At 38.9% G+C, this 22,731-nt stretch overlaps 1 protein-coding gene and 1 long non-coding RNA gene across 5 annotated transcripts in view; one reads left to right on the plus strand and one right to left on the minus strand.

Moving 5' to 3' along the window:
• Nucleotides 1-22,731, plus strand: part of GOLGB1 (golgin B1) — a 73,641-nt gene that overhangs the window by 42,884 nt on the left and 8,026 nt on the right. For all 3 annotated transcript variants that reach the window (XM_081571804.1, XM_081571805.1, XM_081571806.1), the window contains 5 exons: nt 456-5,653; nt 6,518-8,429; nt 14,193-14,371; nt 21,755-21,920; nt 22,107-22,244. In XM_081571804.1, the coding sequence (XP_081427930.1) occupies nt 456-5,653; nt 6,518-8,429; nt 14,193-14,371; nt 21,755-21,920; nt 22,107-22,244 (7,593 nt within the window). The remainder of the gene's footprint in view (nt 1-455; nt 5,654-6,517; nt 8,430-14,192; nt 14,372-21,754; nt 21,921-22,106; nt 22,245-22,731) is intronic.
• On the minus strand, nt 6,405-14,018 carry LOC145538921 (uncharacterized). Of its 2 annotated transcripts, none has more exons than XR_014077327.1 (5): nt 13,120-14,018; nt 10,792-10,991; nt 9,810-9,899; nt 8,157-8,270; nt 6,405-6,593 (listed from the first exon to the last, which is right to left on the minus strand). It is a non-coding gene; the product is annotated as an uncharacterized LOC145538921 (long non-coding RNA). The 2 variants fall into 2 exon arrangements; XR_014077326.1 differs by having other exon boundaries at nt 8,157-8,303.

The following is a 22,731-nucleotide window of genomic DNA, read 5'->3' on the forward strand; positions in this document are numbered from 1 at the left end:
GTTAATAGCTATCTTATCTAATACTTCCTATTCCAATAGATAGTTTAGGAAAAGGAATCCTGTAACTTCCTTCTTGGCATGGGATGAAACAAAAATTTATTTCCTGCTTCGCTTTTTATTTGTAAGTAGTTCTTAGGAGAACAAGCAGTTTTAATCTGAAGAAAAAGTTTCCCAAAGTGAGGAATATATAGAAAATGAGTCCTAGGTTTCCTAGGTCTTATGAATATGACTTGACTTCAGTGCAGGATTGACAGGATGCCCCCAGAGGTACAAGTTGGGAAATAAAAACTGATTTTAAAAGTATTTAGCAGTTTTGTGGTAGGAAAGTTTGGATGGAAAAGTTTTAGGTTTTGGAAAATGCACAAAATACCAGTTTTTAGTTAGCCTCTTTCCTATAAAACATTTGATTGAGGTGTTTTCTTTCTTTTTTTTTTTTAAAAAAAACAAACAAACAGGTGAGCATGGTTGATATTACCAGGCTCAACAAGAGCAGTTTTTCTGCTGAGGAAAGTGGACAAGATGCCCTGGAGAACACATTTACTCAGAAGCATAAGGAACTATCTGTTTTATTGCTGGAAATGAAAGAAGCTCAAGAGGAGATTGCATTTCTTAAGTTGCAGCTTCAAGGCAAAAGGGCAGAAGGTGACTCTGAGTTCCTTGATCAGAAAGAAATGAAACAGATAGAGAGTGAAGGAATACCTCCAGTTAAAATGACAGTGCTGCTTGAAGATACAGGGCAGCATTTTCCACCGATACCAGATAAAGAGAGCAGTCTCACAACAACTGAGAAAGAAGAGCAGATGAGCCCCGAACACCAGCATAGACCATCTGAGGAAATATCTTTAAATTACACCGGAGTGGAATTAAAATCAGCCAAGCAGGACGATGATGATAAACCCTCTTCTGATGTCCCAGGTATTTGTCAGTGTCACCAGGATGAATTGGAAAGACTAAAAGGTCAAGTTTTGGAGCTTGAGGTAAACCTTCATAAAGCAGAAGAAATCTATGAGAAAAATTTAGAGGAGAAAGCTAAGGAAATAGGCATCCTAGCCCAGCTGATTGAAGAGTTTAAGAAAAATGCTGAAAACACCAACAGTGCTTTCATTGCTTTGTCTGAAGAAAGAGACCAGCTTCTTGCTCAGGTGAAGGAACTTTGTGTGGTAACGGAACTGAGGGCTCAGATACAGCAACTAGAAGTGAACCTTGCAGAAGCAGAAAGGCAAAGAAGACTTGACTATGAAAGTCAGACTGCTCATCACGACTTGCTCACTGAACAGATCCACAGCCTCACCATAGAAGCCAAATCTAAAGATGTAAAGATTGAAGTTTTACAGAATGAACTGGATGGTGTGCAGCTTCAGTTTTCTGAGCAGAGTACATTGATCAAAAGCCTGCAGAGCCAGCTGCAGAGGAAGGAAAGTGAAGTGCTTGAGGGGGCAGAACGAGAGAGGGAGGTCTCAAATAAGGTGGAAGAACTTTCACAGGCTCTTTCACAGAAGGAACTTGAAATAGCAAAAATGGATCAACTCTTACTAGAAAAAAAGAAAGATGTGGAAATACTCCAACAGACCATTGAGGAGAAGGATCAGCAAGTGACAGAAATCAGCTTTAGTATGACGGAGAAAATGGTTCAGCTTAATGAAGAGAAATTTTCTCTTGGGGTTGAAATAAAGACTCTTAAAGAACAGCTAAATTTATTATCCAGAGCTGAAGAGACCAAAAAAGAGCAGATGGAAGAAGATAAAGAAATTGTTTCCAGCATTAAACAGAATTATGATGAGTTGAGCCCAGCAGGGCTAATAAGTAAGGAAGAACTTCAACGTGAATTAGACCTTGTAAAGAAAGAAAGTGAGCAGAGAAAGAGAAAGCTCCAGGCTGCTCTTATTAATAGAAAGGAACTTCTACAGAAAGTCAGTAGATTAGAAGAGGAATTGGCCAAAGTGAAAGATGAACCCAGCAAAGAGATCCTACTCCATGACAGTGAGAAGAGGGAAGTGGAGGAAGATAAAGACAGCAAAGAAGACTTAGAAAAATGTGTGACTTCTAAGTGCCAAGACATAGAAATGTCTTTAAAACAGATAATATCTGAGAAGGAAATGGAACTAGAGCACATTAGGAAGGATTTGGAAGAAAAGGCAGCAGTAGAAGAACAGTTACAGGCTATGGTCAAACAGATGAATCAAAATTTGCAGGAGAAGACAAACCAGATAGATCTGCTCCAAGCAGAAGTCATTGAAAACCAAGCAATTATCCAAAAGTTAACCACAGGTAACAAGGATGCAGGTGATGGAGACTCAGCAGCACCTGTAAAAGAAGCAGTGGCCATCCGTCCACTTGGTGCAGGTAGTGGAGAACACTGGAAACCAGAACTGGAAGAAAAAATAGTGGACCTTGAAAAAGAAAAGGAGCAACTTCAAAAGAAGCTACAGGAAGTATTAACCTCTCGCAAGGTGATTCTAAAAAAGGCACAGGAGAAAGAAAGACATCTTAGGGAGGAGCTAAAGCAACAGAAGGATGACTATAATCGCTTGCAAGAACAGTTTGATGAGCAAAGCAAGGAAAATGAGAACATTGGGGACCAACTAAAACAACTGCAGATTCAAGTACAGGAATCTATGGACAGAAAACTCCCAGACAGTGGTCAGCAGGAACCAGGTTCTCCCACTCAAGGTTTAGAAGAACCTTTATTCAAAGCCACTAAACAGCAGCCTGTTCAATCTGTTTCAGAGTCTGACTTGCACCCAGACTGGCCTTCTCATCTTGGAGATATAAATACTCTGCAGGGCAATACTGCTATTGCCCAGATTAAGAACCAGCTGAAAGAAATAGAGGCTGAGAAAGAAGAGTTAGAGTTAAAGGTTAACTCTACAATAAATGAGCTGACTAAAAAATCAGAAGAGGTATTTCAGTTACAAGAGCAGATAAATAAACAGGATTTAGAAATCCAAAGTCTGAAGGCAGAGTCCTGTGAGGCTGAAGCCCACGCAGAAAGCCTGAGGCAAAAACTGGAAAGCAGTCAACTAGAGATTGCTGGATTAGAGCAGTTAAGAGAACTACAGCCTGAACTAGATGAACTGCAAAAACTCGTAAGCAAAAAGGAAGAAGAAGTTAGATACCTTTCTGGACTGCTTAGTGAAAAGGAAACAGCCCTTACTAAAGTACAAACGGAGGTAACAGAACAAGAGGATTTAGTAAAGGCACTGCATACACAGCTGGAAATGCAAGCCAAAGAACATGATGAGAAGATAAAGCAGTTCCAGGTGGAGCTTTGCGAATTGAAGCAGAAACCAGAAGAGACTGGAGAAGAAAGTAAAGCAAAACAGCAAATACAGAGGAAACTGCAAGCTGCCCTCATTTCCCGAAAAGAAGCACTAAAAGAAAACAAAGGTCTCCAGGAGGAGTTGTCTTTGGCCAGAGACACCATTGAGCATCTCACTAAGTCTCTGGCAGGTGTGGAAAACCAAGTTTCTGCTCAAAATAGAGAAAAAGATGTATTCTTAGGAAAGTTAGCTCTTCTTCAGGAAGAAAGAGACAAACTCATTGCAGAAGTGGACAGATCTTTAATGGAAAATCAAAGTCTCAGTGGTTCTTGTGAAAGTCTGAAATTAGCACTGGAGGGTCTTACTGAAGATAAGGAAAACTTAATGAAGGAAATTGAATCTTTGAAATGTTCCAAGATTGCGGAAAGCACTGAGTGGCAAGAGAAGCACCAAGAGTTGCAAAAGGAATATGAAATTCTTCTGCAGTCCTATGAGAATGTTAGTAATGAGGCAGAAAGAATTCAGCATGTAGTGGAAACTGTGAGGCAGGAGAAGCAGGAACTCTATGGCAAGTTAAGAAGCACAGAAGCAAACAAGAAAGAGACAGAAAAGCAGTTGCAGGAAGCTGAACAGGAAATGGAGGAGATGAAAGAAAAGATGAGAAAGTTTGCTAAATCTAAACAGCAGAAAATCCTAGAATTGGAAGAAGAGAATGAGCGGCTTAGAGCAGAGGTACATCCTGCAGGAGGTACATCTAAAGATAGTATGGAAGCACTTCTTTCTTCCAATTCCGACATGAAGGAAGAGCTGGAAAGGGTCAAAACAGAGTATAAAACCCTTTCTAAGGAGTTTGAGGCCTTAAAGGCGGAGAAGGACTCTTTAAGTGAAGAGGTTCAACATTTAAAGCATCAGATAGAAGATAATGCATCCAAACAAGCTAGCCTGGAGCCCACTGAGAAGCATGACAGCCAGATGGTTGTCACTGAAGAGGCAACCCCGTCTGCTCCAGGTGAGGCTGATGAGCAAGACTCCCCAGGTATGAACTCAAGGCCTGAAAATTCAGAATCCTCTCTATCAAAGAACGGTGCCAGGCCTGACATAAGTGAGAATGTCAGCTTACATGATGAAATTAATAACTACCTTCAGCAGATTGATCAGCTCAAAGAAAGAATCACTGAATTAGAAGAAGGCAGGCACAAAGAGAAGGAATTTAGCCAGACTTTAGAAAGTGAGAGAGATACTTTATTGAGTCAAATAGCAGCAAAGGATGGTGAACTAAAAATGCTTCAGGAAGAAGTAGCCAAAATAAACCTGTTAAATCAGCAAACCCAAGAAGAACTTGCCAGAGTTACCAAGTTAAAGGAGACAGCAGAAGAAGAGAAAGATGATTTGGAAGAGCGTCTTATGAATCAATTAGCAGAACTTAATGGGAGCATTGGGAATTATTATCAGGATGTTACAGATGCCCAGATCAAAAACGAGCTACTAGAATCTGAAATGCAGAACCTTAAAAAGTGTGTGAGTGAATTGGAAGAAGAAAAGCAACAGTTAGTCAAGGAGAAAACTAAGGTGGAATCAGAAATACGAAAGGAATATATGGAGAAAATACAAGGTGCTCAGAAAGGACCTGGCAATAAAAGCCATGCAAAGGAACTTCAGGAGCTGTTAAAAGAAAAACAGCAAGAAGTAAAGCAGCTGCAGACGGATTGTATTAGGTACCAAGAGAAAATCAGTGCTCTGGAGAGAACTGTTAAGGCCCTAGAATTTGTTCAGACTGAGTCCCAAAAAGATTTGGAAATAACCAAAGAAAATCTGGCTCAAGCCAATGAACAGCGCAAGAAGGCAGAATCAGAATTAGCTAGCTTCAAAGTACTGCTAGATGACACTCAAAGTGAAGCAGCAAGGGTCCTAGCAGACAATCTCAAGTTGAAAAAGGAGCTTCAGTCAAATAAAGAATCCATTAAAAGCCAGATGAAACAAAAGGATGAAGATCTTGAGCGAAGACTGGAGCAAGTAGAGGAGAAACACCTGAAAGAGAAGAAGAATATGCAAGAGAAACTGGACGCTTTGCGTAGAGAAAAAGCCCACTTAGAAGAGACATTTGGAGAAGTTCAGGTCACTTTGAACAAGAAAGACAAGGAAGTTAAGCAACTTCAGGAAAACCTGGATAGTACTGTGGCCCAGCTGGCAGCTTTCACTAAGAGCATGTCTTCCCTCCAGGATGATCGGGACAGGGTGATAGATGAAGCCAAAAAGTGGGAGAAGAAGTTCAGTGATGCTATTCAGACCAAAGAAGAAGAAATTAGACTTAAAGAGGAGAATTACAGCGTTCTAAAGGATCAGCTTAGGCAGATGTCCATCCATATGGAGGAACTGAAGATCAACATTTCCAGGTAAATGAATAATAACTCTTGTAGCTCTTTCAAAGGAAATTGAAGGCAAAGGAAGTCATAAACTATTTCCATTCTCTTTAATATTATGGGACTACTTTTGGTCTAAATTCCCCCCAGAAGATGTATTCCCTCTCACTTCTGTCTCACTGTCTCTCTTTTTTTTTGCAAATGACCTTCTGCTACGACTTGTCTTGGCATGAAAAATTCACATTTACTTCTCTACCCATCTTTCTATTGAGAGATCTCTTGAGAGATCTCTTAGACTTTTTCCTTTCTTTTCATTTCATTTCTACTATCCTTGTCCTTCTGTGAATTTTTACCATAGTGTAAATTTCTGTACTCTCAAAATACTGCCTTAGCCTCTGAAATGATCTCTTTTCTCTTCCGCATATTCCACATCAATTTATATTGCATATGCCTGCTGGAGTTACTTTCCTCAAACTCCAGTTTTATTATCACTTTAGTTCAGGGACTAACAGCGCCCCTACACAATACTGTTTCATTTTTAGTAGAATCCCTCTGCTCGGAGACAGATTTCCTCATTTGCCTCTCATACCAAAGTTATTTCATTAAGGGGCCAGACAACAGCTTATTTAGAACCAAGTACAAAATACTCTTCAGAGTATCCAAACTCATGTCACTAAATTAACAACATAGTTTGGAATTTATTTTTATATAAATTCTTAGATGCAATATACCTTTAATACAGAACATTCAGTAGAACAAAACCTCTTTATTAAAAACACCTTCAGTTATGAATATTTATTCATTTGTAGATCTGAGTACCTGTTGTAGTATATGTTTCTTAGGCATCAAGTACTTTTCCATTGAAATCTGTAATTAATGACCTTATTTTTTTCCTAGGCTTGAGCATGACAAACAGGTGTGGGAGTCCAAAGCTCAGACAGAGGTCCAGCTTCAGCAGAAGGTCTGTGATACTCTGCAAGGAGAAAACAAAGAACTTTTGTCCCAGCTCGAAGAGACTCAGAATCTATACCGTAGTTCTCAGGATGATTTAGCTAAGTTGGAATCAGAACTGAAGATTCTCAGAGACCAGTCAACTGATTTAAATAACTCTCTAGAAAAATTTAAGGAAAATAAAGAAAATTTGGAAGAGATCATAAAGCAGAAAGAGGCTGATATCCAGAATTGTAAGTTCAATTATGAGCAGCTGGAGACTGATCTTCAGGCCTCCAGGCAACTGACCAGTAGGCTGCATGAAGAAATAAACATGAAGGAGCAGAAGATTATAAGCCTGCTTTCTGCCAAGGAACAGGCAGTCCAAGTGGCCGTGGCTGAACTGCATCAGCAGCATGATAAAGAAATTAAAGAATTGGAAAATCTGCTATCCCAGGAGGAAGAGGAGAACACTGTCTTAGAAGAGAAGAACAAAAAAGCTGTTGACAGAACCAATCAGCTTATGGAAACACTGAAAAACATGAAAAAGGAGAACATGCAGCAGAAGGCTCAGTTGAATTCCTTCGTTAAATCCATGTCTTCTCTCCAGGATGACCGAGACCGCATAGTCGGTGACTACCAACAGCTGGAAGAACGACATCTCTCTGTGATCTTGGAAAAAGACCAACTCATTCAAGATGCTGCTACTGAGAATAATAAGCTGAAGGAAGAAATCCGATGCTTGAGAAGTCATATGGATGACCTTAATTCTGAGAATGCCAAACTCAATGCAGAACTGATCCAGTATAGAGAAGACCTGAACCAAGTGTTATCGAAGAAAGATTGTCAGCAAAAGCAGCTCCTTGAAGCTCAGCTTCAGCAGATCAAGGAGCTGAAAGGTGAATATGCTAAATTAGAAGCAAAGCTCGAAGAGTCTGAGGAAGCAAGGGAGGAGCTGCAGAGGTCCTCTCTTGCCCTCCAGGAGGAGAAACAAGATTTAGCTAAAGAGACTGAGAGCTTGAAAATCTCTCTATCACAATTAAAGAAACAGTTGACAGCCTCGCAAGAAGAAGGTACTCTAGGAATATTTCAGGCCCAATTAAAAGCCAAAGAAGAAGAGGTACAGAAGTTAAGTACTGTCCTTTCTTCCTCTCAGAAGAGAGTTACAGAACTGGAAGAGGAATTGATTCATGTTCAGAAGGAAGCTGCTAAGAAGGTAGGTGAAATTGAAGACAAACTGAAGAAAGAATTAAAGCATCTTCATCACGATGCAGGGATAATGCGCAATGAAACTGAGACAGCAGAAGAGAGGGTGGCGGAGCTAGCAAGAGATCTGGTGGAGATGGAACAGAAGTTACTTGTGGTCACCAAAGAAAATAAAGATCTCACAGCACAAATCCAGTCTTTTGGAAGGTCAATGAGTTCCCTACAAAACAGTAGAGATCAGGCCCATGAGGAACTTGAGGAACTGAAAAGGAAATATGAGGCCAATCTGGAGGAGCTGGCACCGCTGAGAGAACAGGGCCTCTTAAGCAGGGAGAGAGATGTTCTTGTTTCTAAAGCTGCATTTCCAGTGATTTCCACTGAGGATAACAGCTTGCCCCACCTTGAGAAACTTAACCAGCAGCTTCTGTCCAAAGATGAGCAACTGCTTCACTTGTCCTCACAACTGGAAGATTCTTACAACCAAGTGCAGTCCTTTTCCAAGGCTATGGCCAGCCTGCAGAATGAGAGAGATCGCCTGTTGAGTGAACTGGAGAAATGCCGCAAGTCAGAGGACGGGAGGCAGAGGTCCGCAGCCCCACCTGCAACCAGCCCTGCTGAAGCACAGAGTTTAAAAAAAGCTATGTCATCACTCCAAAATGACCGGGACCGACTAGTGAGTGTTTAGTTTTCTCTTTCCAATCTTCTTCTGAGAGTTTTTGAAACTTTCTTTAAATTGATTTTCATTTTTATAGAAAATGTTAAAAAAATTTTGTTCATTTTATCTTGGCATTCTGGAATGATCTCATACGTCCCTCAGATTGTTTTTGGTCTTACAGAAACATGATTTAAATTACTTTAAATCTGCCATCGCTGTTTTAAAAAAATTACAGATTTCCTTTGCACAGAACTCACCATGGGTCACAAAAGGACTAAGAGATGGAAAGCTATTTTATATATTTTATACATACACACACACACACAGATATTTCCAGAATTTGTCATAGTTTAATTGAATGAAAGTACTGGGATCACGTAAGTGCCTTTTTACACTGATAGTTTAGTAAAGTCTGGTAGAATTTAGGGTAAAGAGGATTCTGCTTGTTTTGTACTTATCTGAAAGCAACCCTAATTTGTCAAAAAAAGTTAAATGTAAAAAGGATTAATTTAAATAAATTTTACATGACTATTTAGTAAAGCTTTATTGGCAGACTGAACCATTTTCCCACTTCCCTTTATATATCCAACTTTTTTTTTTTTTAATCTTAGAGAAAGATAAGGAAGATCTCCAGTGTTAAATTTTTACTACTTTTAGGAGGATCCCATATTTTAATCCAGGTCTTTTTTTTTTTTTTTCCTGAAAACTTGCAGATCATCAAAATTTCGAGGCAAACTGGAACTGTATGATCTCAGCCAGGCTGTCAGGATTCTACTTTGTGACATTATTCTTTTCACTTTCATGACAGTTTTTTAACTCTGTCTAGGCCGTATACTCAAATGGGCAATAAATTGAGCTTCAAAAGGCTCAAGTTTCTATTTTTAAATCCAGAATATGAAAATTCTAGTTTTTAAGATTAGCCCAGGGGAAAAAACTGATTTCTCCTAAACTGTAAAGTCTTATGCAGATTTTTTTTCTTGGTAGGTAATGTGTTCATTCATATTACATTTAATACTGAATATTTATAGACAATCTTTTTTCCCTTTTGTAATCTGAACAAAGCCTCCCTTTTCAGCTACAATTTTGACATTAATACAATTTAGGCATATTTATTTTTATTTTTAAAATAGTTTCAGTTTAGCTGACTGTTGTTCTAGGAGCTTAACCTTTTGCCCTTGTTTTCAGAATGCAAATGCAAAAAGTTTTCTTCAGGACCATATATACCTCACATAAAATTTATAGCAGAGATACCCAGCCTCCAGGCACAGACCAGTATCTCCTGTCAGATTAGCAGAATGGCATGATATTAGAAATAAAGTGCACAATAAATGTAATGTGCTTGAATCATCCTCAAACCATCTCCACCTCACCCTGCCCCCGGTTGTGGAAAACTCTTACATGAAACTGGTCCCTGGTGCCAAAAAGGTTGGGGACTGCTGACTTATCCAGGTGTTGATTATCTTCTAGGTCAAATCTTTTTCCTGAAAGCTGTTAGGATAGATTCTGAATTAGATATGTTTTATTCAATGAGTTGCTTATTTTTAGCTATTGTAAATACTAGGGACTAAACTTTCTATCTCTTAACCCCTGTTCTATTAATACCATTTTGTCTGCTGAGTATTTACAAGCCAAAGCATTTTTTATTTATTTGTTTTTTCTTAATATATATATTTATTGAAGTACAGTTGACTTACAATGTTTTAGGTACACAGCAAGGTGATTTAGTTATACATATACACATGTATTATTTTTGAAATTATTTTTCATTATAGGTTATTACAAGATATTGACTGTAGTTCTCTGTGCTATACAGCCAGCATTTTTTAATTTCCATATAAATCATAGTAATGTTCTTCCGTTTCCTAAGGCTCATAACTGTCTATGATTTTATTTCATTTAATCATCAAAGTCTGTCATTTCTTTTTTAAAAATTTTTGTACAATTCTTAAAGGTAAAGGTTACTTTTGATTTACAGTTGTTACAAAATATTGGTTGTATTCCTGCATTGAGCCTATCTAGGTTCTATCATTTCTTTATTCATAGTGTGCCTCAAATATTTCTTTTTTCTTTCCATCATCAACACCTTAGGATAAATTTTTAACACTTTACCCTTAAATGGTTATAATGTTGGTGCTCCCAGTTGTCAACCCTCCGTTGCTGAGTACATTTTTCTGAAACTACTCTCTTATTACTGCATTGTTCAGTAACCTTTAAAAATTATTCTATCTCTAAAATATGCTTAGAATTCAAACCTCTTGGTCTGGTTTTAAGACCCTATGGTTTGCATCTGCCTGTCTTTCCAGCGTCCCCTTTTACTGCTCCCCTACTGTTAATGTCAGCCATCTGATCTATTCACCCACAAACTGGTCTACTTACTTACATTACCATCCTCTGAACAAAAATGTCCTCTCCATTTTCCTTTTTTAGGCAAATATTCCTACTCTTCAAAGGTTGCTCCAGAGCTTACATCCTCTAGTCACATTTCCAGATCACTTGATTGTCTATTTACTTCTGTCTGTACTTCCCTCATGCAGGGGATGTGAGGGACTTCCCCAATGGCTCAGTGGGTAAAGAATGTGCCTGCAATGCAGGAGACATGGGTTTGATCCCTGGGTTGGGAAGATCCCCTGGAGAAGGAAATAGCAACCCACTCCAGTATTCAGATTGCAATACTGGAGTTGCAAAGAATCTGACACCGTTGAGCACAAGCACCTCCCTACCTATGTACTACTTTTATTTTCCTTGTCACCTTTGTTTTTCCTAGAATGAGTAACTGTGTTTTTGTTGCTGTTACTGAGTTTTCTTTGTACTTATCAATGTAATTTAACCCCAGATTTACTATCATTTATCCACATTTTTCAAGATGTTTATTCCTGTATGTTTTGTCTTCAGGAAGAAAATTCTCTTGAAGTCTCTTTTTTGCTCTTATGTGAATCAGTTGCCCTATATTATTCCTAGGAGATAATTTTGTTTCTAGAATATTTCCCTCCTTTTCTCTCCTGTGTTAGATCTCCTGTTTCTTGTATTCTATGTTTTCCTCATCTTGGTTTTGGGTCATCATTTTGTTGGAATAAATCAGTAACTCTCTGAGAAAAGATACAGGGGAGAAAAGATACAGGGAAATGTCTTACCATTTCCAATAGTTTGGTGGAGTACAGAATGAAAATGATTTCTAGGCTGAAAATGATTTCTCTCCAAAACTGTGAAAACATTGTTCTAGTCCCTTTTAGCTTACATTGTGGTTCAGGAGTCCAAAGATTCTGATCCTTGATCCTTTTTTATGTGATCTTGTTCTCTCTCTATCTAGTTCTATCTCTGCCTTTCTCTCCCTCCCTCATGTCTGTCTCTCTCTGGAAATACAGTTGGACCTTGAACAACATGGCTTTAAAATGCATGGATTCACTTATACATGGGTTTTCTTCAGTAATAAATACTACAGTACTCTAGGATCAGCAGTTGATTGACCCTGTGGATGTGGAACAGCAGATATAGAAGAACCGCATACACGAGGGGCTGACCATAAAGTACACACAGATTTTCAACTTCACAGAGGGTGGGTGCCCCCTCCCTTGTGTTGTTCAGTGGAAAACTGTATATAGAATCTTTCAGTCCAATATGTTCTGATGTTTCACAATAATGTGTTTTGGTGTGAGTCTATTTTTATTCATCATTCTGTCTAGGCCTTTGAATCTAAGAAGTCATGCTCATCAATTTTGAGAAATTCCTTTGATTCTGTTTTACCACTTTCCTTTGTCCTTTTTCTCTACTGCCTTTTTTTTCCATGTGAAAATCCTGTTACTTAGGTGTTGGGCCTTCTGGGTTGGTTCTATAATTTTCTTACCTTTTCTGTTCTTTTTGTTTTACTTTGGGAAGATTTTTCTCACCTCTGTCCTATGAATCCTATATTAAAGTTTTCATATTTGTTATCATGTTCCTGATTTCTAAGGATTTTTTTTTTTTTTTTGGTCTCATGGATATATGTTCTTAATTTATGTCTCCAAGTAGATTGGGGGCAGTTTTGTTCTTTGAAATTTTCTCTTGAGTTTTTCTTTGTAGTTTTAAAATTTCTGCTATAATGCTTCTTATTTCTAATAATCTCTTAAATCTTTTAGTACATGACATGCTTTCTTCTGCTAATCTCTTCTGAATTACTTGTCTTCAAGTTTCTTTTTATCCCTGCCTAATGTTAGCTATTCTTCAGGTAAGGGTTAATCAGTGGTTTATTCTTCATGTTCAAAGGTGGAGTCTAAAAATTGCTTGTGAGTGGGACTTACCAACTGTGAGTTTCAGCTCATGGTTATTTTGCTGAACTTTTTGAGAGCAGTCCCCATGTTGATATTTTTAGTTCCTCTTGGGTTAGTCAGATTTTCCAAAGAAGACTTCTCCATTTCCTGCATGGATGGTTAAGGCCTGTGTGCCAAAACTTCAAGCTGAGGATGGGAAAGGCTTCTAATATTCAGAAAGCATGCATTCACTTGATCACCCTCGTGCTGGAGCAGTACCCTTACTTTCAACTGTTCCATAGTCCAGAGACACTCTTTCAACCTTCTCTAAAGGATAAAATTCTAGTTGTCTGTCAGAGTAACAAAAAGTGTGAAATTGGGAGTGTATTTAGGGATATTGCTGTTCTTAAGCATCTTTCATCTGATCCTCCTTATTTCAGCTATCACCTCTTCGCTACTCCCATCACCATCTTTTCCAGAAGTACCTGGTGCTATTAATTCCTTTTGAAGAGTCTGCCGAGTAAGTTCTGTTGGTTCTTGGCTTTCCCTACTGCCAGCTTAAGACTTGCCTTTCCCAGATCTGTTAAGTCAGTTACCATTTATGCATCTGCTTTTCAGCTTCCAAAATTAATTTAATTGCTACTGACTCCTCTCTTGTTCTTCTTGTTCTTGTGTTAATGCTTATAAAATATCTTTATTGTAGCTTTAGTGATATTTCCAGATGGGTGAAAGAGATATGTGTTTAGGGCCCCCCTCTTTGCCCTGACATCCTCACATTATTTCTTACTGCCAAGCTTTTAATGAATATTGGGGGTAAAGAGTTAGAAGATATATCTGGAATGTAATCAATAGGCAGTTTTGTTAATTAAAAGCAAGTTCATCATTATCAACACCACCACTGACTTTTGTATGTGGAGCGTATTAATTTTCTTGTCAAATTCTCATAATCTTTATAAGAAGTACTATAATTATCTTCATTTTATAGGTGAAGGAAATTAAGGCTTAGAGAGTGTGTGGAACATGCATAGAAGCACACACTATGTCGGCAGGATAGCTGACTCCAAATTCTAACTGTTCTTAAGCGCTGGGCCTGGGCATCACTGCCTTCTTTATAATCAACATCAGCTATGGTAGAATTAAGGTTAATATTCATGAACCAAAGTTTAGAAGCCTAGCCAGGGCATGTGGTTAAATAGAAAGCCAGTCTATCTTTATACTTCTTAGGGAGTTACCACCCCCAAGCACTGTAAGTCCATTGTCTATCCCATCTCCAGAGTTGTAAATCTAAAATCAGCTTAGGACCTCAGTGCCAGGGGACTGGCATTGAAGTTGCAGTAGTGGTTGGGCTCTCCTGCCTTCGTGGCCACTCCATGAGGAGAGTCCCACCAGCCTGGCTGCGTTCACTACATGAGGGTTTCGTGCTGTGATTATGTCAGTGGATTGTTAGGTGTTAGTAGTCTATTGTGATGTTGACTGACTTAGCAGGGAGCTGCAGCTGACTTATAGCTAAGTGGATGAAATGTGATAAATCACCCTTTTACCTTCCTTTTGGTTAAAGCTGAAGGAGTTGAAGAATCTGCAGCAGCAATATTTACAGATTAACCAAGAAATCACTGAGTTACGTCCACTGAAGGCTCAACTTCAGGAGTATCAAGATAAGACAAAAACATTTCAGATCATGCAGGAAGAGCTCAAGCAGGAAAACCTCTCCTGGCAGCATGAGCTGCATCTGCTCAGGTATAGTAATCTCTGCTTTTTAACCCTTTCTGTTGTTGTTCATTGTTCAGTTGGTGAGTCATGTCTGACTCTTTGTGACCCCATGGACTATAGCATGCCAGGCTTCTTTGTCCACTGTCTCCTGGACTTTGCTCAAACTTGTGTCCATTGAGTTGGTGATGCCATCTAACTATCTCATCTTCCGCTGCCCTCTTCTCCTGCCCTCAATCTTTCCCAGCATTAGGATCTTTTCCAGTGAGTTGGCTCGTCACATCAGGTGGCCAAGGTATTTGAGTTTCAGCTTCAGCATCAGTACTTCCAATGAATAATCATGGCTTATTTCCTTTAGGATTGACTGATTTGATCTCCTTGCAGTCCAAGGGACTCTCAGGAGTCTTCTCCAGCACCATGATTCAAAAGCATCATTCTTCGGCACTCAGCTTTCTTTATGGTCCAACTCACACGACTACTGGAAAAACTATAGCTTTGACTATACAGACCTTTGTTGACAAAGTTATGTCTCTGCTTTTGAATATGCTTTCTAGGTTTGTCGTAGCTTTCCTTCCAAGGAGCAAGCGTCTTTTAATTTCTTGGCTGCAGTCACCGTCTACAGTGATTTTGGAGCCAAAGAAAAGAAAATCTGTCACTGTTTCCACTTTCCCCCTTCTGTTTGCCATGAAGTGATGGGACCGATGCCATGATCTTAGTTTTTTGAATGTTGAGCTTTAAGCCAGCTTTTTCACTCTCCTCTTTCACCCTTATCTAGAGGCTCCTTAGTTCCTCTTCACTTTCTGCCATTAGAGTGGTATCATCTGCATTTCTGAGATTGCTGATATTTTCCCCAGCAGTCTTGATTCCAGCTTGTGATTCATCCTACAGCCTAGCATTTTAATTCATGTACTCTGCATATAAGTTAAATAAGCAGAGTGACAGTATACAGCCTTGTCTTACTCCTTTCCCAATTTTGAACTAGTCTCTTGTTCCATGTCCAGTTCTGTTGCTTCTTGACCTGCATACAGGTTTCTCAAGAGACAGGTAAGGTGGTCAAGTATTCCCATCTTCTTAAGAATTTTCCACAGTTTGTTGTGATCCTTTTAGGTTTTTTTTTTTTTTAATTATGAAATAATTATAGATTTGTGGAGAGTTGCAAAAAAAATAATACAAAGAGCTTTCATGTACCCTTCATCCAGTTTCCTCCAGTGGTAATATCTTACTTCACTATAGTTCGATTTCAAAACCAGGAAATAGTCATTGGTACAATTCAAAGACCTTATGCAGATTTTTACCAATTAGACTTTCACTCAAGTATGTGTATAGTTCTGTGCAACTTTATGATATGTGTGGAGTCATGTAACCACCACTGCAACAAGATACACAACTGGCCTATCATCATGAATACGTCCCTTGTGCCATTAGTTTATAGTCATTCTTCCTCTCCCTCCCATCTCCATATCCATAACTTCTGGCAATCACTCATCTGTTTCTCCATCTCTATAATTTTGTCTCATCCTAAGAATTTTTTAGTATGTAACCTTTTGAAATTAGCTTTACTTATGTATCAGTTCAGTTCAGTTCAGTCGTTCAGTTGTGTCCGACTCTTTGCAACCCCATGAATCGCAGCACGCCAGGCCTCCCTATCCATCACCAACTCCCGGAGTCTACCCAAACCCATGTCCATAAAGTCGCTGATGCCATCCAGCCATCTCATCCTCTGTTGTCCCCTTCTTTTCCTGCCCCCAATCCTTCCCAGCATTAGGGTCTTTTCCAATGAGTCAGCTCTTCACATGAGGTGGCCAAAGTATTGGAGTTTCAGCTTCAACATCAGTCCTTCCAATGAACACCCAGGACTGATCTCCTTTAGGATGGACCGGTTGGATCTTCTTGCAGTCCAAGGGACTCTCAAGAGTCTTCTCCAACACCACAGTTCAAAAACATCAATTCTGTGGCACTCAGCTTTCTTCACTGTCCAACTCTCACATCCATACATGACCACTGGAAAAACCATAGCCTTGACTAGACGGACCTTTGTTGGCAAAGTAATGTCTCTGCTTTTAAATATGCTGTCTAGGTTGGTCATAACCTTCCTTCCAAGAAGTAAATGTCTTTTAATTTCATCGCTGCAGTCACCATCAGCAGTGATTTTGGAGCCCAAAAAAATAAAGTCTGACACTGTTTCCACTGTTTCCCCATCTATTTCCCATGAAGTGATGGGTTACTTATGTATAATGCCCTTGATATCTGTAACATCTTTGCATGTATCAATACTTCATTCTTTTTATTGATGAACAGTATTTCATGGTATGAATGTACTGCTTTAACCATTTACTCATTGAAGGTTATGTGTTGTTTCTAATTTTTAGCTACTATAAATAAAGCTGCTGTAAACACTTCTGTATAGACTTTCATATGGACAGTAAGTTTTAATTTCTCTGACATAACTGCCGAGGAGAGCAAATGCTATATGCAAATGCAAACATATAATAAATATGTTTACTATTTAAAGAAGCTGCAAAACTATATTCCAGAATGACTGTATTATTTTACAACAATATATGAGTGATCCAGTTTCAGTATCAAATGCTACATCTTCATCAGCATTTGATATTGTAACTATATTTTAGTTTTTAATAGGTATATAATGCTGTTCCATTGTGGTTTTAATTTGCATAATGGCTACTAATGTTGAACATTTCTTATGTGCTTATTTAACATCTATATATCCTTTTTGATGAAATATTTGTGTTTTGTCTTTTTTCTAATTGTGTCATTAATTTTTACTGTTGAGTTTTGAGAGCTTTTTTGTTTGTTTTTTATTCCAGATACAAGTGTTTTGTCAAATATGTACTTGCAAATATTTTCTTCTAGTCTGCAGTTTATTTTTTTCATCTTTCCATTGAGAAGGTCTTTTTAATTTTGATGAAACCAGTTTATTGCTTATCTTTCTCGTTATTCAGTTGCAGTAATTGTTATTGTTCTGTCTTCAAGTTTACTGATATTTTTCCTTCATCACTTCTATTCTGCTCTTGAGTCCATTGAGTTAGCTTTTTATTTTGGATGTTTTGATATTTTTTCATTCTAAAATTTCCATTTAGGTCTTCTTTATATCTTCTATTTATTTGCTGAGGCTTTCTCTGTTTTCATTTATTTCCAGTGTGTTAGTTATTACTTTTTGAAGCATTTATATATAAGATGGCCACTTTAAAATCCTTCTATAATTCTGTATATATGTTTCCAACATCTGTGTCATCTTGGGTCTTGTAATCTGTTAATTTTGTTTTCTCAATCAAATTGTGATTTCCCTGTTTTTTAGTATGATGAGTGATTTTCAGTTGTATCCTGAACATTTTGGAGTCTTGTAAGTTTTAATGATCAATCTTCTTTAAATCTTTAGTAGGCTTCCACTAACACCACGGTGAAAGGGAAAGGGCGACTACCAATTTACTGCTGGAGGAGGGTTTTTTATCAATACTTAGTGGGAGAAATGTGGGCCTTCCCAGGTGGTGTGGTGGTAAAGAATCCACCTGCCAATGCAGGAGACACAAGAGACTCAGGTTTGATCTCCGGGTCAGGAAGAACCCCTGGAGCAGAAAATGGCTACCCACTCCAGTGTTCTTGCCTGGAAAATCCCACGGACAGAGGAAACTGGTGTGCTACAGTCCATGGGGTCAGAAAGAGTCAGACATGACTGAGCACACATGCATGAGTGGGAGGAATAAGGAGAAATGTATCTACTCCATCTTGTCTGGATCTAGAAATCTAAGCCCTTTTCTTTTAAAGATGAAAAACAGAGCTATATGTTCTATTAGAGGGAAAAAAAATATGATAGGAACTGATATTTTTGATGGTTCATTTAATTCAGTGTCTCAGATTTGATCCAAAAAGTAAAGGTAAAGAGTAAGTGCTTAACAGTATATAGACAGGTCCTGTTGTTGCAGCCTCATTGCTGGGACTTTGTTACTGTTCAGTAAGATGGTGCATGCCACCTTAGTAAAATTAAACCCAAAGCTTTCAGGATTTGATACTGAAAGGAGACTCTCTGTGTGGAAAGTGCTGCTGATCAGGCACCACCTGCTTTGTCTCACCTGCTGCTACAGGGCCAGCACAGGCAAGTGAATGCAGAGAATATAAAGTGGAATCTAGAGTCCCATCCAGGTTACAAAGGGGCTACCTGATGATACATATCAATATAATAAAAGTAATTATTGTAACATCCTTAGGAGAGCTCTTTAGCATTTTTAAAATTAATTAATTAGGCTGCATCAGGTCCTTTGCCTTGTAGCATATGGGATCTTAGTTCCCCAGCCAGGGATCAAACCTGCTTCCCCTGCATTGCAAGATGCATTCTTAATCACTGGACCACCAGGGAAGTCCTCCTGCTGCTGCTACTGCTGCTAAGTCGCTTCAGTCGTGTCTGACTCTATGCAACCCCATAGACGGCAGCCCACCAGACTCCCCCATCCCTGGGATTCTCCAGGCAAGAACACTGGAATGGGTTGCCATTTCCTTCTCCAATGCGTGAAAGTGAAAAGTGAAAGTGAAGTCGCTCAGTCGTGCTGGACTCCTAGTGATCCCATGGACTGCAGCCTACCAGGCTCCTCCATCCATGGGATTTTCCAGGCAAGAGTACTGGAGTAGGGTGCCATTGCCTTCTCCAGAAGTCTTCCTAAGAGAGCTCTTAATGTGTAAATATGAGAGATTTGTTCCTTCACAGATCCTAGATGCTCTACTAACGTGATATGTCAAAACCTTAAGCAAAGTTTATGGAACAAAACACTTTTTCGAATTGGGTCATTTAAATTTTATGAAGTGACGTTACATCCAAAAGATTTTCATATTCAATATATTTACAGACTTTCTCATAAGTGAAAGTAGATCAGACTTACTCCGTGGTGTTGACAAATTTCCCAAATGATACAAGAACACATTTTTTTTTTAATCAACAGATGAATGAAAAGAAGGTAAAAAACTGAATTTTTGCTCTCTGGGAATATAAATTTCTCTAGTTTCTTCATTCTGTAATTGAACCTCCAGAAAGAAGGTGAATCACTCCATTTCAACCTCATGCCTTTTTTCTGGCAGGGAACAGCTGCCCCAGCTAATTCCGTTAGAATCTCAATTCATTATCAAGAGGCCCTCTTCCTTCAGATGCACATTAAAGCCGAGCACTGAATTTAGGGCCCTCCAACGGTGATCGGGAGCACAAGGGAACATCACCTTGATGTCACCCATATTATATCCAAATTACCTAGAACCAAAAGAATATTGTGTTAAGTTGCTAGTATAAACCAAAGAAGAGGTGCACGGTTCTAAAGCCTTGTTTTTTGCAGCCACTTGTTCCTCTTGAAACTTTCTGACAGAGATTCTGAAAGAAGACTTTCCTGATAAAGTTGACCCTTAGGGGAGAGAAAAAGAGGGAGAAAAAAATGATTTCTGGTCTTTTTTTTTTTTTTCTTCCTTCATTTTCTCCTTTTTCACCATTCTGTTAGCCTTTCTCTCTTTACCTTCCACATTTAAGCAGTTTTGAAGGAAAGAAAAATTATATATCAAGTGGCTGTGAGTAAATTATAAGAAGGAAAGGAAGACATTTTACTTCATCTTTAGAAGGAAGAAGACATGAAGACACAGATTTGATTCACTGACTTTAGGACCAGTTTCTTTGCTGAATATCTTTTTTAAAACAGGATCCCTGTCTTGCTCTTGAAATACTTTCAAGAAATGAGCTTTCCAAACATGAAAAAGCTGAAACATCTCATTCAGGTTTCTATGGCGCTGGGGTTGGCTAATCAGAAGAGCGTGGATTTATGCAATAACCTTTCTCTTCTACTTGTAACTACTGGTTTGCTTATTCTGCTCTGGTTCCTGTGCTGTCTTACTTAAGGGGTAATGAGGTATAGGCCTTTTATGGCTGTTCTCTTAAGTAATCAGGCTTGTTCCTTAGCTCCTATTCTCCATTGAGGGTCTCTCCAGACTGTAACTACTTGTCCATCTTTCAAAAAAAAAAAGGCTATTTGAAGCTTTATAAGAGATTTGTGATCTTTTTTGTGCATTCTCACTCTTATACTCCTCCTTTCTTATTCTCTCTCATTTTTCACAGACAAATATCAGAGAAAGCGTATTAGAGAATTTCTGTGCCTTTTCCATATAGTGGCCTTGTAATAAAAATTTATTTTAGTTTCTAAGTTTTATTGTTCTGCCTTTTTGAAAAAAAAAAATCTGACTGTAATCCAAGTCACCTTTTGACACAGCAGGATTCTTTCATAATAGGTTTATGTCCTTTAGAAAACAAGGACATAAAGAAGGACCTTGCTTCTAGAGAAAAAGACAAAAAAGTCTGATGTAGTTCAAACAAAACCTTGTATTATTGGGAAAAATAGAGACTAGTCAAAGTAAAGAGATGCTGCACAAATTTGATTACAACCCCTTTTTTTTTTCAGGCATAGTGTAGAGAGAAGTAGAACTAAAGAATTTGGCACAGAGGCAGTTTTGCTAGTTCTGCAGAAAAGTAGCTGGAATCAAATAGAAGCTTCCCTCTTGGTCAAATTCAGGGGATAAATAAATAGCAGCTGTTTATATTTAAATCCTTCCCTCCAGAAACCCTGCCCTCCTCACAGGAAGTCATCAGATGGTTTGCCTAATAGTAGCAGATGGACATATAGCTTGCAGGAAGCTGATGCTTCCTGGGTAGTGGTTACCTCCGAGCAGCAATCAGCGTTGGAATTTCTCACCTGTGTTTGCTGTGTGACGTATAGAATCTCATTAAATCATCACAATAATTCTAAGGAATCGATCATTTATTCCCATTTTACCAATGAGGCTCAGAGAGATTAAGTAACTTTTACTCAGGTTCTCATGCCTAGTGTAGAACAGAGCCAGCATTTGAACCCAGCTCCTTCAGACTCTACAGTGGCATCCTCATAACCCTGAGGTTGTTCTGAAGAAGTACAGTGGTTTCCCATTGCTTACAGAGTAAGTTTTATTTAGTATGGTGTTCAGTGCCCCTACAGGGTCTGACTTCTCTCCCCTCCACTTTCATTTCCTGCTCTATCCACTTTCCACACTATGTTCTACAACAGTTCCAAAACGCACTATGTATATTCATTCTTGTGCTTTTTGTTCTATTCTTAACCTGGAATGCTTTTCCCATTATGGAAACCTGACTCATTGTTCAGGGTTCAGATCAAGTACCTGCTTCTCTGTGAAACCTTCCCCAGTCCGCCAGTTACAGTTCTCTTTTAAGTTCCTCTTCATCACCTTGCTGCACAATTCTATTTATAACATAAATTTCACTCTGGTTATGTATTTTTGACTACATCTCTACATCCCATTACATGTTTTGAATATGCAGTTATTCATCTTTGTCTCAGAAGTATACTTTTACTTATGCCTATATCATGTTTTCTCTAGGATGGAGAAGAACTCCTGGGAAATGCATGAGAGGAGAATGAAGGAGCAGTACCTTATGGCTATCGCAGATAAAGATCAGCAGCTCAGCCATCTGCAGAACCTTGTGAGGGAATTGAGATCTTCCTCCTCACAGACTGAGACCCACAAAGTGCAGTACCAAAGACAGGTGAGTAAGTCCAACGCTGATTGCTGCTTGGAGGAAACATTAGCTTCTTGCAAGCTAAGTGCTCATCTGCCTCTATTAGGCAAGCCATCTGATGACTTCCTGTGAGGTGGGCAGGGTTTCTGGAGGGGAGGACTTAAGTATGCACAGTGTTAGGAGAGAGTTTCATCGGTGTTTATATCCTGGCAGGCATCCGCAGAGACATCAGTTTCCCTCAATGGATCACAAAACCTAGTTTATGAGACAGAGCATCTTAGGACTCAGCTCAATGACAGCTTAAAAGAAATTCACCAAAAGGAGTTAAGAATTCAGCAACTGAACAGCAAGGTATGTGTTCCCTGTTAGCCTGAAGTTCAATTTCTTGTTTCCATGACTAGAAGCAAGAAGGTAAGTATAAGCTGTTTAAGCTTAGGCTCTAGCTCTATTAGAAGACATATGTTTTACCTTTCTCAGAGCCTGTATCCCTCACCCTAAAGCACAGGGCCAGACACAGGGCCATTTCTTTTTCCTTGCCTTTGCAGAGCCCTTGGGAGTGATTTGGAGAAGCCCATTCAATGAGAATGATAAAAGCCAACTCCTTTAGGAAGGCTTCCTACCCAACATCATCTCCCCATAACTCCTCACAAATCCTCCAGCAAGCTCCCCGGTATTTCTCACTAGTGTGTGGCAGGGAAGAGTCTCAGGAAGGAGGCTTGCATATGTGATTAGACAAAATGATAGAGGTGAGGGGTCTGCTCTTCATTCTACTCCATTTGTAAGCTTCCTCACTGTGTATCTAATGTTGTGGAATTAAAGAAGCCAATTTGCTTTTTCC

This window comes from Giraffa tippelskirchi, chromosome 2 (assembly GCF_054371585.1).
Source record: "Giraffa tippelskirchi isolate mGirTip1 chromosome 2, T2T-mGirTip1v1.2.pri, whole genome shotgun sequence".
In the NCBI taxonomy this organism is placed as follows: domain Eukaryota; kingdom Metazoa; phylum Chordata; class Mammalia; order Artiodactyla; family Giraffidae; genus Giraffa; species Giraffa tippelskirchi.